The 15539-nt window shown below is 41.4% G+C and overlaps 2 protein-coding genes across 3 annotated transcripts in view; one reads left to right on the top strand and one right to left on the bottom strand.

Moving 5' to 3' along the window:
• The window catches only part of BRF1 (BRF1, RNA polymerase III transcription initiation factor subunit), a 262404-nt gene that overhangs the window by 131129 nt on the left and 115736 nt on the right, over positions 1-15539 (bottom strand). Inside the window, exon 5 of the mRNA XM_006018683.3 lies at positions 4230-4302. Coding sequence (XP_006018745.1) covers positions 4230-4302 — 73 coding nt within the window. The remainder of the gene's footprint in view (positions 1-4229; positions 4303-15539) is intronic.
• Positions 7-2255, top strand: BTBD6 (BTB domain containing 6). Of its 2 annotated transcripts, XM_006018682.3 has the most exons (3): positions 7-179; positions 482-600; positions 829-2255. In XM_006018682.3, the coding sequence occupies exons 1-3, from the start codon at positions 99-101 to the stop codon at positions 1859-1861; spliced, it is 1233 nt and encodes a 410-aa protein (XP_006018744.1). In that variant the 5' UTR covers positions 7-98; the 3' UTR covers positions 1862-2255. The 2 variants fall into 2 exon arrangements, with proteins under 2 accessions (XP_006018744.1, XP_025053701.1); XM_025197916.1 differs by lacking the exon at positions 482-600 and having other exon boundaries at positions 43-179.

Genomic DNA, 15539 nt, shown 5'->3' with positions numbered 1-15539 from the left:
AGCGCCGGGCCGCACGAAGGAGGGGGAGGCGGCGGGTCGGGGCTGCCCCGCGGCCACCGAGAGTCTAACGCGGCTTCTCCGCTTGCAGGAACGCGCTGATGTTCAATAACGAGCTCATGGCCGATGTGCACTTCGTCGTGGGCCCTCCGGGGGCATCCAAGAAAGTTCCTGCCCACAAGGTTGGTGCGGCCGATGCGAGGTGCTTCCCCTTCCTCCTCCCCGCGCTCGGGCAGCACACTTCCCGGTCTCTCTTCCCTCCAGAGTAACAAACTGGCTCTGGCATTTTCTTCCCACCAGAGTAACAAACCGGCTCTCGTCTGTCTTTAAGTGACACGGGCCTGGTTCAGGGAGGCTGCTGGTGGAGCTGCAGCTCTTTTTAAGCGTTTCCCCCAGCGCCACTTCCATGGGCCGAGTGTTTGTAATCGCTGCTGCTACGTGCCACTAAGACGGTCTCTCCTCTCTCTCGTTCTCCTTTTTACAGTATGTTTTGGCAGTCGGTAGTTCTGTCTTCTATGCTATGTTTTACGGTGATCTCGCAGAGGTCAAATCTGAAATCCATATACCAGATGTGGAACCTGCCGCCTTTCTAATCCTATTAAAGTAAGTGGTCATTACAACTTACGTGGGGAGAATCAGAAGTGGCTTGTAAAAGACAGGTCTCCTTTTAAACAGCACCTAGCGATCCGCATGTGCTACATCATTATGAGCTGTGCTGACAAATGCTGAATGCCAAATTGCTACATGCCACTTAGGATGACTGTAGCTTTTAATTTTGCCCAGCCTCCTTTTGCTTTTAAACAACATGCTTATTTCTGTTGTTGTGTTTAGGTACATGTACAGCGATGAAATTGACCTGGAGGCCGACACGGTGCTGGCTACGCTGTACGCTGCCAAGAAGTACATCGTCCCGGCCTTAGCGAAGGCTTGCGTCAATTTCCTGGAGACGAGTTTAGAAGCGAAAAATGCCTGCGTTCTTCTGTCTCAGAGCAGGCTCTTTGAGGAGCCAGAACTGACGCAGCGCTGCTGGGAAGTAATTGATGCTCAAGCAGAAATGGCACTGAAGTCGGAAGGCTTCTGTGAAATAGATCAACAAACGCTAGAGATCATTGTAACCCGGGAAGCGCTGAATACCAAGGAGGTGGTAGTTTTTGAGGCTGTTCTTAACTGGGCAGAGGCTGAATGCAAGAGACAAGGGCTACCAGTTACACCAAGGAACAAGAGGAATGTTTTAGGAAAAGCCTTGTATTTGGTGCGGATTCCAACTATGACTCTGGAAGAGTTTGCCAATGGTGCAGCTCAATCTGACATCCTTACCTTGGAGGAAACTCACAATATATTCTTATGGTATACAGCTGCAAATAAACCCAAGCTAGAATTTCCCTTGACGAAAAGAAAAGGACTTGTACCTCAAAGATGCCACCGATTCCAATCATCTGCATATCGAAGTAACCAGTGGAGGTACAGGGGTCGGTGTGACAGCATTCAATTTGCTGTAGATAAACGGATATTTATAGCGGGACTGGGCTTGTATGGGTCAAGCTGTGGCAAAGCTGAATACAGTGTCAAAATTGAACTTAAACGCTTGGGCGTTGTTCTTGCTCAAAATCTCACAAAATTTACCTCGGATGGATCCAGTAATACTTTCTCAGTGTGGTTCGAACACCCTGTGCAGATTGAGCAAGACACATTTTACAACGTAAGTGCCATTCTTGATGGCAATGAACTCAGTTATTTTGGACAAGAGGGAATGACTGAAGTACAGTGTGGAAAAGTGACATTCCAATTCCAGTGCTCCTCAGACAGTACCAATGGGACCGGAGTACAAGGTGGACAAATTCCCGAACTCATTTTCTATGCATGAGGCATTTCACTTTGATTGTATTCCAGTACTGCTATGCACACTAAGGGATTTTTTTTTTTTTTTTTAATTTCACTACAGAGTTCTACAGCAGTATGGAATGTGATGCTACTTACCTATCTACTACATCAGGCTATCAAATACGTGAAGGAATGCTCTTGAATTTAATCTTATTTTATTTATTCATAAGCTATTGACTTAATTATTACAACTGCAGTATGCAGAAAGAGGTTAAATTCCGCACGTATTGTGCATTTATTTTGTATATAGATGATAACTAACTTGCAGATTGCAGCTGACTCAGACAGAATGTTCTAAAGTAGAGCAGTTTATGAATCTGTGAAATATAAAAACATTTTTACTTGCCCTAAACACTTGCGTACTCCTTCACTGCTAATGTGTTTTGGCTCGTTTCTGTGTTTTTTAAAAGTACTTCTGGTACAGTTCACTCATCAAAATGATGTAAACAGAATACCTGCTTCTGTGTTTGTCCACGAAGGACATAACTATATCGCCATGCATACAGACACTGAGATCTTTCTGGTTACCTTGCAGAGCGGACTGGGGAAATACTTTGCTGCTTCCTCCTCTAAAGTTAATGTACCTGAAACCTCAGCTTTGTGTACTAATATCTAAAACTTGGTATAAAGCCAAGTTTAAGTTTAAACTTAATCTCAGCTTTCAATTTATAACTGTATAAGTTCAAATTGCATTTGGTCTGTCTCAAATTGGGAAAGCTTTAAATTAAACAGACATCCATTTTTGAGTTTTAGTTCTCCATTCAGATCTTGCACAAAATTAACAAGGCCTCCTCTCTAGGATTTTAAAGCTTACATTTCTATATTTAAATAGCCTCTTGACAGCAGCCAGGGACCAGAATGCATTAATATTCTTAAACTGCCCCCATTCAAGAACAAGAGAGAAACAGGCTACTAACACAAACTACATTTTTTTTCTTAATTATTGCTGATGGAAAAAACAACACCTAAAACACTCTACACACAGTTAGCATTAGAGGTGTTTGTTTTTCATCCAGTTGAGGCATGTAATCTGCAATACCTTTATTTATCACTTATTTGCACTTGCTAAGCAAACTAAAGGATATATCAACTCTACAATAACTAAAAGTAGCTGCTACTTATGACCATTAGTAAATATTCCCTTTGTCTAATCTCTACATGGTATAACTAGTCCACCTCTTCCCACTTATATAGCAGGGGGGAGAAGTACAAAACAGCAGCCCAGAACTAGAGGGTTCTCCTACAGGTGGAGGTATGATCCATCCTAGTCTAAAAAAGCTCTCTTGTTCATTTCCAGAGAAACTTGCTGGCTGCTCCATATTTGTAATGTGTAACTTAAACCTAAAGTGTAATACATGGTTTCCTCTTCTCTCTTTAGAAACTGCAATGCAAAATACTAGAGGGAGATCAGAATTTTTTCTAACCAGAAGAATACCCTTCAAGTATTTAGAATATAGAAAGTGAACTGGACCAGGGACTTGTGTGATAGCTGGGTATTGTCTCACAGTGCCTGCATTTCACATTCAATATTTGGACTAGTGATGCATCACAGCCAGGGAGAGTAATAGCTAGCTGTGAGCAGACTGAAATGGCCCTGTTTGTTAGTTCCGCAGTAGTCTCACTCCCACAATGTAGACTAAATTGTTTTGAGAGTGGGAGAAGGTACGGGGGAAGTAATAGGCTAGAGAAAGTAGTAGTCACAAGACACTTATGAACCAATCCTTGTAACTAGACTTGACAGGAATTCCACTGGATTAAATTAAAGCAAAGTTGACAAAGTCCTGAAATATGATGCGTGTGCACTGCTACCACCAGAACCATACAGTAAAGAGTAAAAATTATTTTTGCACAACCCAGAGAGCAATCTTCTTCTGCCCTCCTTTTTTTTTTTTTTTTAATAGCTAACAAGCTAAAGCTCTTCCTCATTTTTCATAAATCTTCCTATATGTCAAGTGTTATTTATACCTGCTGCTACAGGTAAAGAACAATAAGTGAGCCTCACAAAATTTTAACTAATGTTATGCCTTGTTTGGACAAACTGAAATGCTGTAAGCCTGTGCAGGTTTGGAGATAAACGTAGCTCTCTCATCTCAGTCCAGAGACTCAGAACTTATGCTATACGCACACTTAAGTGGAGTGAATGACAAAACTAAAGCTCTGTGTTGAGATTAATTCTCTATATCTGTTTATAATCAACTTGTTTACCACAACCTCTCGATTTAATTGTAAAGTGTCCTTTTAAGAGATAGTATGGTACTATACAAATTGGGGGGGGGGGTTAACAGCAACCATAACACTATAGCAAGTATATCAAAGTACCAACAGCCAGCTATTAAAACAAAGAAAAATACCTATAGCTGGAGCATTTATGCAGAGCTCTCTGGCCAACAGAAGAAAAGTTTTTCCCAGCACATAGACATTCACCTGTTAAAAACAGAAAACATGCATTTGTTTTATGAGACTCAAATATTTAAAAAAACAACAGTCCATTTTAGAGAGAGAAAAAAAAATAGATCCTTAAAGCATCATATAACTTTAAAAGATATTACCAAAATAGTCTGGAATTAAAGTAGCCTTTTGATGCAAATCCAGAGATATGTACGGAAGCTGTCGCTAAAACATATGTGAAAAGTTAACATTGGCAGCCAAACCCAATTAAAAGACTACACCAAAAACAATTTCACTGCCTCACAACTTGTCCATTATGCTTTGCAGCATAAATGACAGCTATCATGTTCCGAAGTCCTTAGACAACTGTCTGATTGTCAGTTTGCACCTCAAAAGCTTAATATTTTATATAGTCACACATCAATGTTACATTAAACTAGAACGTGACAGTGGCATTCTTCTCCTAACATAACAAAACCTGAACAAATAATTGCAAGTTACTACAATTTTAGCTCTGTATAATCATGTCACGTCATATAATTAGAATTGCACAAGCATAAACCAAACTGCTTTTTCACAAAGGAAAGGAGTGGCACTCAATGCCCCAAGGATTCTTGCCTGCTTTCATTTTTCACTTGCTGCCCAAGCACTAACACACTGTTTTAATGAAGAAAACTCTTATTCAGAAACTTGGTTACCTGAGAAATTACCTTTTTCTAAGAGGGTCTATCACAGTTGAGCTTGAGAGGTGCTCATACTGGGGTTCCCACAATAGAAACAAGAAGGAACTGCTGTCAAGAGGTTCTCTGTAAGGGTTTTAAGTAGATGCCTACACCTAGGTCCACCAGAACTGTTAGCCTTCCAGGCACACTACAGGCCCCATCTTTTCCTGCTCCCTCTGCCCCTTTTCTTTAAGGCCATTGAGGAGGGTGTGGGCTAAGGCACAGATATTTATGGACAGTTCTTTGAGTTCAGGTCATGATTTTTTAATTTTATGATATAAATCTCTAGTATTTTAGAAGTCTTAAAGAAATTAAATAAGGTACTAAGATCTGTGCAGCCAAGGAGAGGAGCTCAATATTCTTCCATTCCTGATTCACCCTGGGTATCCCTTCCCCCCCAGTTACAGGAGCAAGCTGTTACCAAAAGGCATAAAGGAAGGTTAAAGTCTAAAACTCCAACTTCCTGCATGATGCTGCCAAAAATATATACCCATGTATTTGTTTTGAAGTAGTATGTACTCTGGTGGTTCTATGCAGCAGAAATGTCCCTCTGTCTTCTATACCAAGCTAAATGAGGGTGCTTAATAAAGAAATGAGAATGCAACTGGACCACTGAGACATACCAAACAAGATGACAGAAGGTGCAAGGGCCACATGCAGATCTCATTAAATTTGGTATCCAATAGGAATACCTACTAAAGTGAGCTTTCTTCCTCTGTATCAGGCATCTCTATCAGGCAACTAAAAGTTTTTCACCTTCTTTAAGGAAAAAAGGGTAGCAGGAGAAGTTACTTTACCTGAATTCATTCAATGATCTTAACAAGAATCTCTAAGGCTTTCAAACACTCTCAGATCATTTAAACTCATCGCCCACATACGATCACAAAGGAACCCACATATAAGTTCATGTTAACTCTTTCTATATGGAATAGTATAGGTTGAACATCTGTGATTTGCAACTTCTGCAGATGGCCAATGGCGAGGCAGGCCTAGAAGATACGAGTGTAGAATTTTTACCTTTCACGGAAAAAAGATGGTAAAGATAAAAACCCCAAAGGGAATGTGTCACAGGAGACAAAGTGACGTGTCCCTGCAGTCAGGATTAAACTTGGTGGGTACCAAGTTATTGAAATGAACAGATAGGTTAGACAGACAGATCCCAAATTTATGAGCATTTCCTGTAGGAATTTGAGACTGTAAACCATGAGAATAGAACTAGAGCAAAACTATGCCATAGTTCCAATGTTGTGGTTCTGTAAAAGCACTGTAGTTTGCTTTAACAAACTACTTAATATATTTAAGAGATTTTTTTTCAGGTTACAGTTCCAGCTTTTTAGCCAGCTGACATGGAATTATAACTAAGTTCCATAATTTAGAAAGATGATCTGCCAGAAAGATTTTACTGTACAAAAAAGAATAATAAAATTACTCCGTTAGAGCCAAATACACATGATTTTTCTCATCCCAGGCCTTCCTGACCTAGCTAGTCCTGTCATTTAGTCTAGGGGAGTGGAAAAATCAAGTCATCAAATAGTCCTGGGTTTTTATTCTCCTGGTATCATCCGTAAATGACTGTTTTGTCCCTATCTAACCACCTCTTCCTATGCAAAAGGACACTCCCTGGCAAACTTTCCATAAAAACACTCATCAAATATAAAGGCTATTTTAAAAAGGCAATGGGAACAGTTTCCTTTGGTGAAGTCCTAGAAATCAAAGAGTTCCATTCATTTTTAAGCAGAGCCAGATGCAGAGCTAAAGTGCTTTACCGCAAAATGTTTCTTCCATCCCTGGACTTAACCAAGGTCTCTAGGTCTAAGAGATACGTAAAATTTAATCCATCTAACCCGCTGTTCCATGTCACCACATCAGGGAGAACAGTATGGCTGACCAGCAGTTGCAAAAAGAAATAATACACCAGGGAACTTCTACTTAAAGACAATAAGTCTGGTTTTTGCAGTGTTTGGTTACTACTGATTCAGAGGGAAAGTCAGTATTATATCGCACTGGGCACATTATGTGTTATATTTTATAATTTATAGAATTCGTGCATTTTTAACGCCAGTGAGAGCGACAAAGAATGGGCAATATTTAACTGGCTCAGGCTGTCCTGGTAAGCCAATGCTAGTGACGCATCAGTCTGATTTGCTCTAACAGTATGTTTTTCATTTTGGAATTATCAAATATTCACAAGCACTGGGACATTTCTCCCTTTATATATATGAGAAATTAAAGATGGCACAAAGCTAACCCAGCAATCGATAACAGACTTGTACTGCTAAAACATGACATTTAAAGAACTCAGCTGTTGATAATGTCCCATTAGCCCTCTCTCTAAGGTGATGTCTTAGAGTATCTGCAGGCTCAGACAGACATCAGTGCATCCACTTAGACTGAGTTTTCATTTAAAAGTTTCTTTGTACATCTATAAGAACCAGACACTACATCAAAAGAAAGGAAAAAGAAAAGGGAAAGGGCAAGGGTTAGATTCTTCAGCACACAAAGGCACCTTCCAGATAAAAGGTACCAAGGAAATGCGAACCAACGCATTTTAGCCCTTATTCTCTTGAAAATTAATTTATCCTATGAAGGAGTTTTTTCTTGTTGTATTATTCCTTCAGACAGTTTGCATTTGCCCACATTGCAGCAGCTAAAATTGCCCTCCAATGATTACATTTCATCTCTGTAGGCAGATTCATCTACTTTTAATATCCTCTGCATCAGGGGTGTCAAACCTGTTCCTCTTGCCAGGCTGAATCCAGACCCAGCAATGGAGGCAGTGCAAGGGCAATGGCACGGGTTAACAGAGCTGTCGCCACCACCATTCACCAGACCTTCCCAATGAGGCTCCGTACACAGGAATTTGGCAGCAGGCTGCCAGGAACCCCATGGGCCAGATCTCTGACACCCCTGCTCTACATTCCTCACCAAAGCTGTGGACTTTTCAAATCTTAAATGGTATTTTTCAGGTGTCATTTCCCTAGGGGACACAGGAAAACTTCCTAATCCTTCAATATCCTTATCTTTATCCTTCAATAAGGTCAACTATCAGACCTAAAAAGGTCCACTAAAAAGATAGGTGTGGAGACAAATAGCTTAGAGTAGTGGAAGAATAGGTTAGGGATCACTTGGAGAAACCTGATGCTTTCAAGTTGTCAGGGCCAGATGGGGTGGGGACCCCAGGGTACTAAAGGAATGGGATGAGGTAATTTCAGAACCATTTGAGAAACTCTTTAAGAAATCAGATACTCTGAGAAATCCTGGAGGTCAGGCAAGATCTTAAATGATTAGAAAAGGGCAAATAATAGTGCCCATCTCTTAAAAAAAAAAAAAAAAAAAAGAGGAGGATCATGGAATTATGGATCAGCCAGCCTCGAAAGCTAGAAAGATCATGGAGCAGGTACTCAACCAATCCTTTGTGAAGCACAGATGAGACCAAGAATTGCTCACCTGGATTCACCAAGAGCAAGTCATCAGGGTGACCAACCTGATTGGCTTCTACGATAAGGTAACAAGCTCCATGAATGGGAGGAGAGCAGTGGATGCAATACACTTTGAGTTTAGCAAGGCTTTTGAAGCAGTCTCCCACAGCATCCTCATTAATAAGCTAAGGAAACACAAACTAGATGAAAGTACCATAAGGTGGATATGTAACTGGTTAGATCATGAAGCTAAATGAGTAGTCATCAATGGTTCAATGTCTAGTTGGAAGGAGGCATAAGTAGGGCTGTCACAGGTCTGTCCTAGGTCTGGTATTGTTTAACATCTTTACTAATGATTTGGACAACAGGACTGAGCGCATGCTTAGCAAACTGCAGACATTACCAAGTTGGGTGGAGCTGCAGACACTCTGGAGGGTAGGGCTAGAAAATACAATGATATGGATAAACTGGAGAAGTGGTCCCCCAGAAAAATCAGATGAAATTCAACAAGAACAAGTGTGAAATCCTGCACTTGGACAGAATAACTGCATACACAAATACACACTGGGGAATGGTTGGCTATGCTGCAGTACTATGGAGAAGGACCAAGGAAGTTACAGAGGACCATAGCTGAATGAGCCAACAGTGTGCACCTGTTGCAAAAAAGGGAGGGCAAAAGGGAAGGTACAGAAGGGAAGGGGACAGAAGGTAAAAAGCCAACAGTATACTGAATTGTGTCAACCTGGAGTATCACTTGCAAATCAAAGAAAGCAATTCTTCTGTTCTTTTCAGCACTGATGAGCTGCCTCGTGGACTGCTGTGTCCAATTTCAGGACGCACGCTTCAAGAAGGATATGGAGAGTTTGAAAACAGTCTAGTATAGAGGAACAACAGTGATTGGAGTTCTGGGACATATGATTTATGAGGAAAGGCTTAAAGAACCAGGATTATCTAGTCTGAAGAGAGAAATACTCAGTGCTGAAATACTCCATGCCTTTTTTACCTCTCTTCACAGGAAGGTCAGCTCCCAGACTACTGCACCTGGCAGCACAGTTTAAGGAGGAGATGAGCAGCCAACAGTGGTGAAAAAACAGGTTAGGGACTATTTAGAAAAGTTGGACGCGTACAACTCAACAGGACCAGATGCAATGCACCCAAGAGTGCTGAGGGAACTGCCTGTTGTGATTGCTGAGCCACTGGCCATCATCTTTGAAAACTCATGGCAATCAGGAAAGGTCCCGGACAATTGGAGAAGGACAAGTACAGTGCCCATCTTTAAGAAAGGGAACAAGGAGGATCCTGGGAACTACAGAGCGGTCAGCCTCACCTCGGTCCCTGGGAAAATCATGGAGCAGGTCCTCAAGAAACCCATTTCTAAACACTTGGAAGAGAGGGAAATTAGGAACAGTCAGCAGGGATTCACCAGGGGCAAGTCATGCTTGACCAACCTGATTGCCTTCTATGATGAGATGACTGGCTCTGTGGATTCAGGGACAGCACTGGATATAATATACCTTGACTTTAGCAAGGCTTTTGATACTGTCTCACACAACATTCTCATAAGCAAGCTAAGGAAGTATGGACTGGATGAATGGACTTTAAGGTGAAAAGAAAACTAGGTGGATCATCAGTCTCAAAGGGTAGTCCATCAATGGCTTGATGTCTAGTTGGCAGCCAGGATCAAGTGGAGTGCCCCAGGGGTTTAGGCCAGGGGCAGTTTTGTCCAATATCCTCATCAATGACCTGAAAGATGGGACGGAGTGAACCCTCGGCAAGTTTGTGGATGACACCAAGCTATGGGAAGTAGTCTGCTGGAAGGCAGGGCTAGGATTCAGGGAGACCTAGAGAAATTAGAGGACTGGACCAAAGGAAATCTCATGAGGTTCAACAAGGACAAGTGCAAATTCCTGTACTTAGGACGGAGCAATCCCATGCACCGGTACAGGCTGGTGACTGATTGGCTAAGCAGCAGCTCTGCAGAAAAGGACCTGGGGGTTACAGTGGACAATAAGCTCAGTATGAACTAATAGTATGCCCTTTTTGTGAAGGACAGTTTTGGCCCTCAGTACAGAAAAGATGTGGAAAAATTGGAGAGTCCACCAGAGGGCAGCAAAACCGGCTAGGGGGTTGGGGACATAACTTCTGAGGAGTGGCTGAGGGAACTGGGATTACTTAGTCTGGAAAAGATAAAACTGAGAGAGGCTTTAACAGCAGCCTTCAACTACTGAAGGGCTGTTCAAAAGAGGGTGATGCTAGACTGTTCTCAGTGGCAGCAGATGACAAAACAAGGAGCAATTATCTCAAGCTTCAGCAAGAGAAGTTTAGATTAGTTATTAGGAAAAACTCTCTCACTAGGAGGGTAGTATAGCACTGGAACATGTTACCCAGAGAGGTTGTGGAATCTCTTTCCTTGGAGGTTTTTAAGGCCCAGGTAGACAAAGCCTTGGCTGGGATGATCTAGTTGGGAATGGTCCTGTTTTGATCAGGGGTTGGACTACATGACCTCCTGTGGTCCCTCCCTTCCAGTCCTCACTTCCTATGATTCTAAGACTAAAGGGGGATAACAATCTTCAAATACAAGAATCGTAGAAAATGAGGCTTGAAAGGGACCTCAGGAGGTCATCTAATCCAACCCCCTGCTCAAAGCAGGGCCACATCAAACTACATCATTCCAGCCAGGCCTTAAAAACTTCCAAGGATGGTGATTCAAGAAGGGCTGTTATAAAGAAGATAAAGATGGGGTTTTTTTGTGGCTGCAGGGGACAAGACAAGGAGCAATGGCCTCAAACTGGTATAAAAGAAATTTAGCTTGGCGTTTCAGAGGACCTTTCTGGCTATGAGGATGGTCAAGGACTGGAAGAGTCTACATACAAGAAATGGTGAAATTTGCATCCCTGGAAATTTTCAAGAGCAGGCTGAACAGACATTTGGCTGAGATGGCTTATTCAGAGCTGATCCTGACTTCAACAAAGGGCTGGGCTAGATCTTGTAAGGTTCCTTCCAGCTCTACTTTCCTATTAACTCTTTTTCCATTTTTTCCCACATCATGCCTGAAAGTCATAAGAGTGCACAAGTACACTTCAATCTTTGAGAACAAGAATGCAAGTCCTACTTACTAGTGGTTAGTGAGTTCATCAGGTCTTCAATCTAATGCGTGCTACAGCCTGAAAAAATCTCCAGGGTAAAAACAAATCTCACAAAAAAACAGATCTCTCAAAAGATATTGCTTGATGGTGGTAAAAGCTGAAAATGAACCCAAGGGATAAACTTTGATCCAATAAAGTAGGTACATTTATAATGGAGACAACCTTTGTGATGGGGTATTTCCAGATAAAGCTTTACAAATCAAAGTATGACTGGAATAAAATACTGAGAAGACTGACAGTTTTATAATTTGCAGAAAGACCACAACTGAGATGGTCAGAATGCACAACACTCGTTCTGGCCACAGCTGTTTGCCTAAAGAATTAAACAAGCGTGAAAAGCAAATGTGCTCTTAAAGACTGTCTATCGATAAAGGGAAGCAGCACCTGAGGTTATTTGATTCATTATCTTTAACATTTATAATGCATTACAGGTTATTTGATTCATTATCTTTAACATTTATAGTGCATCACCCCTGAAGCCACAACCAGGTTGTCTAAATTAACTAGATCAACCAATATAAATTTGCATTGACATAATGGAGGCAAATTCAGTCAAGCTGAGGTCATAAAATTCATAGCGTATTAGTGATGGAAGTAAGTTAACCTTTGAACCAACTGAACTAATGCAGCTAAAATACGGTATTTAACCCAAACACGGTAAACAACCCAGATCCCACAATCTTATGCCAATGAAAGCCTGTTATTTTGCAAGTCACAGAGACAAATATGAACCCACCCCTTTTCCAATGAGACAGACCAAAAGTCATTAAGAGCCTTCTTCTCATCTTGTGCTGAAAAATAATTCCCTCAATTGAAGTGCTCACAAGGGAGTGAATCAGTCCACTTACAGTAGTACTGCTACTCCTTTTTCTGACAACACTCTACAGTGAACCTTACACAGCCACTTAAGCAAGGCAACATAAGAATAATCATGCTATGCCTATGTAAGAGTCAGCCACCCCACTTCTACATCAGTCGGAAATCTTCCTGAAGAAATAAGCAGTAAAGGATTCACAAAAAGGAGAAAAAGCTCATTAATTGAAAAACCAAGCTTGAAGCAAAGATATTTTTGAGAAAGGCATGGAGGATAAGGAATAGCATTAGGGATCAGCAACCTACAAATCTGGCCCGGGGGGGGGTCATTCTCATGGAGCTGCATCGTGCTGCCTCTCTGCTTTGTAGCACTTCCCTCTGCTGCAGGGGCTGGCAATCTAGCAACCAGCTGCTCAGAGAGCAGGGGTAGAGACTTCTGGCCCACAGCAGACTGGGTCAGAAGCTTTGGCCTATGCCGGCAAAAGGACACTGACCCCTGGGCTACATCAAACAAAATGACCAGGTAACTAATTTACATTTCTTCTTTATGTTCCTCTCTCCTCTAACAACAAACCCTTACAGTAAGAAAGAGCCTCATATAATGTGAAGCCATGCTGGAGCCACATTAAAGATGCCATTTCTCTGCACAGGAATCAAAGATCAAAGGTAACACCTACTTTTGCCTAAAGGCTACTGTGACCACATCTCAGGATTATGATACTAGAGATTACGAGAGGCAGCCCAGGAACAGATTGGCGTTTCCATGATTAGAGGGTCAAACTTTCAACATACTGCGAGATCAAAACTCTAGCCAGTGGTCTTCCCCAGATGAAAGGAAGACAAGTAAGACCCCCAGAACAAATGGGTAAACCTAAACCATAAAAAGTTAAGGAAAGACTAGGCAAGTTTTTAAACAGCTAAGAATGCAATCTAGATTGGGGTAACATAGAAAGAAGCAAAAACTGTGAATATGCCCATCTCAAAAAAGAAGAAAAAATAAAATAAAAAGAATAGACTATAGTAGACACCAAACAAGGGGAAATACAAATCATTCTCTACAAATATAGAAAAGGTTCCTGATCATTAATAGAGAAAGATTAGTCACTGATGTTTGAAGATGCAAGCCTCTTGCTGGCTGATCAAGTGACTATAAAGTGGTAGAAAGAACAACCTTACTTGTGGTGTTTCAAAGCCCAAAGGATGAAGTTGCCAGTCACAGAGGGTAAGAAGGACCCAATAAAAACTTGACCTTTTCAATACAAAAATAGATACGAACAAAAATCCCACTAAGTGATGGATTTCATCTTCAATAAAAAAACAAAAAAAAAACCCCTCCAAATTTTGAAACCTCAAAAACTATCACAAAGTGGACTGGTCAGTCTCCAGCCAGCTCTATTGAAATAAAGCTCAGAAAGGAAAACCACAACCCCAGTTCTCCTGTATCTAATAAGAGGTAGCAAAGTCAAACAGTTGTTGCTACAATACATAGCTGCCTAAGCCCAGGGGAAAAGATAATAGATCCCTACAGTTTCTTCCACCAACATAAGGTGTATAACAAGTTTTACACCAGAAGGAAACTGATGAAAATGAAGTTATTTTGTTTTATTAATGGAAAATATGGGACCACATCCACAGGCAACCCTTAAAAGACATCAGAAGTTGTACGCCATTATGGACAAGTGGTATTATGGTGCTAAAAGTTAGCATTCCCTAGCTTCCCAATGGACAGAAACCCTGGTCTCAGATGTGTAGAACTCAAATCATAAAGGCCTTTAGTTTTTCCCAAAGGGACGCATGAAGAAAGAAAGAACAACTTTTCTAAGGGGAACAGGATTCAGAGACTTGGCTGGATTAAGGAAAAATTCACACCCTTCTTCATACACATACTGTTTTTGCCAGACCCAGGCCCAAACATCCAGAGGACAATAATCCACAACTCTCTCCCACCATAATGTGCTCCTAGGCACTATGGACCTCAGAGTAGAACAACCCTTTGTCATCTCCCCCTTCCCTTTAGGATCTTCACTTGGGGTCTGTGGAATAAGGCTGCACCTTGTTTTCTCAGCTAGATGCAGACCAAAACAGTGACACAGAAGTGAAATGGACTGACTCTGGATTTTCTTTTTTAGCTGGAATCATAATGCTTACTTTACTGATTTGCTATGGAATGAAGGACTTTGCAGCAATTATAATTGTTAAAATGGGGGGGGGGAGTGGCAAGGAGATGTCCACCCTAAGGTATTAAGTAATGAACTCATTTGAAGCCATTCTACAAAATATTTTGCTTAACAAGCATTCTTTAGAGTGAATGCCAGAGGTCAGTCTGTCTACCAGACTCCCACAGGTCAATTTACCACTAGAAATATCAAAGCAGCAGCAAAGAAGAGAATTCTATAGGAATGCTCCCAGATGCCAGTCACTTACAGACTGCCAAAAGTTGGTCCAGTGGTTCCAGCAAAAAAAAAAAAAAAAAAAAAAAATGCAGTTTAATAAATTTAACAAATTAATTTTGAAGCATTTCCCCCAAAAAAAAAAAAAAAGGTCTCTCTGATGCAGAAAGACAGCAGTTTTGTTTGAGTAAGAAAAACTAAGTTATTTCTATCACAAAATCTGTATATCTGATCTAAAAAATAGTTAAGCTGTTCAGGTGAATATTTTTTGCATCTGGAATATAACAAAATACATTTCTCATTCTTTAATGTCTGTTTCTACCACAAGACACTAATGACATCATTTGATCTTGCATTTATGCCACAATAAACATTTTTTATGGTGCCACAAATAGTGAGCAAATAGACATCCCTGCCCTTTATCATGCCAAATCAGTGGCTATGCTGAAAGGTAGTGTAAGTAAAACAGTGCCACTTTATTGCAGCTAACATCTGTTTGCTCTGTGACAGGAGAGTATGAGCAGCACGGAGCTGTCAACTCTCTCCAGACATCCCAGGCGGGTACTCTGGGGGGGCAAGACAGGCCCAATCCTGCACACCCTGGGAATTCCCATGCAGGACTGGGCCCCTCCAGCTTTCCCCAATTACAGAGATGTGCCCAGGGGAATCTTGGGGAACCTTTATGTAAGCAGGGAAAGTCAGGATTCCCCAGGCACGACTCTGTAAGCAGGGACTGCTCAAGTGAATCATGGTGCGGAGGCACAGGACCTAGGAATCCCCAGT

The sequence above is a fragment of the Alligator sinensis genome, unplaced genomic scaffold (genome assembly GCF_000455745.1).
Source record: "Alligator sinensis unplaced genomic scaffold, ASM45574v1 scaffold13_1, whole genome shotgun sequence".
Taxonomy (NCBI): domain Eukaryota; kingdom Metazoa; phylum Chordata; order Crocodylia; family Alligatoridae; genus Alligator; species Alligator sinensis.
This window is presented reverse-complemented; position numbering and strand designations above follow the sequence as displayed.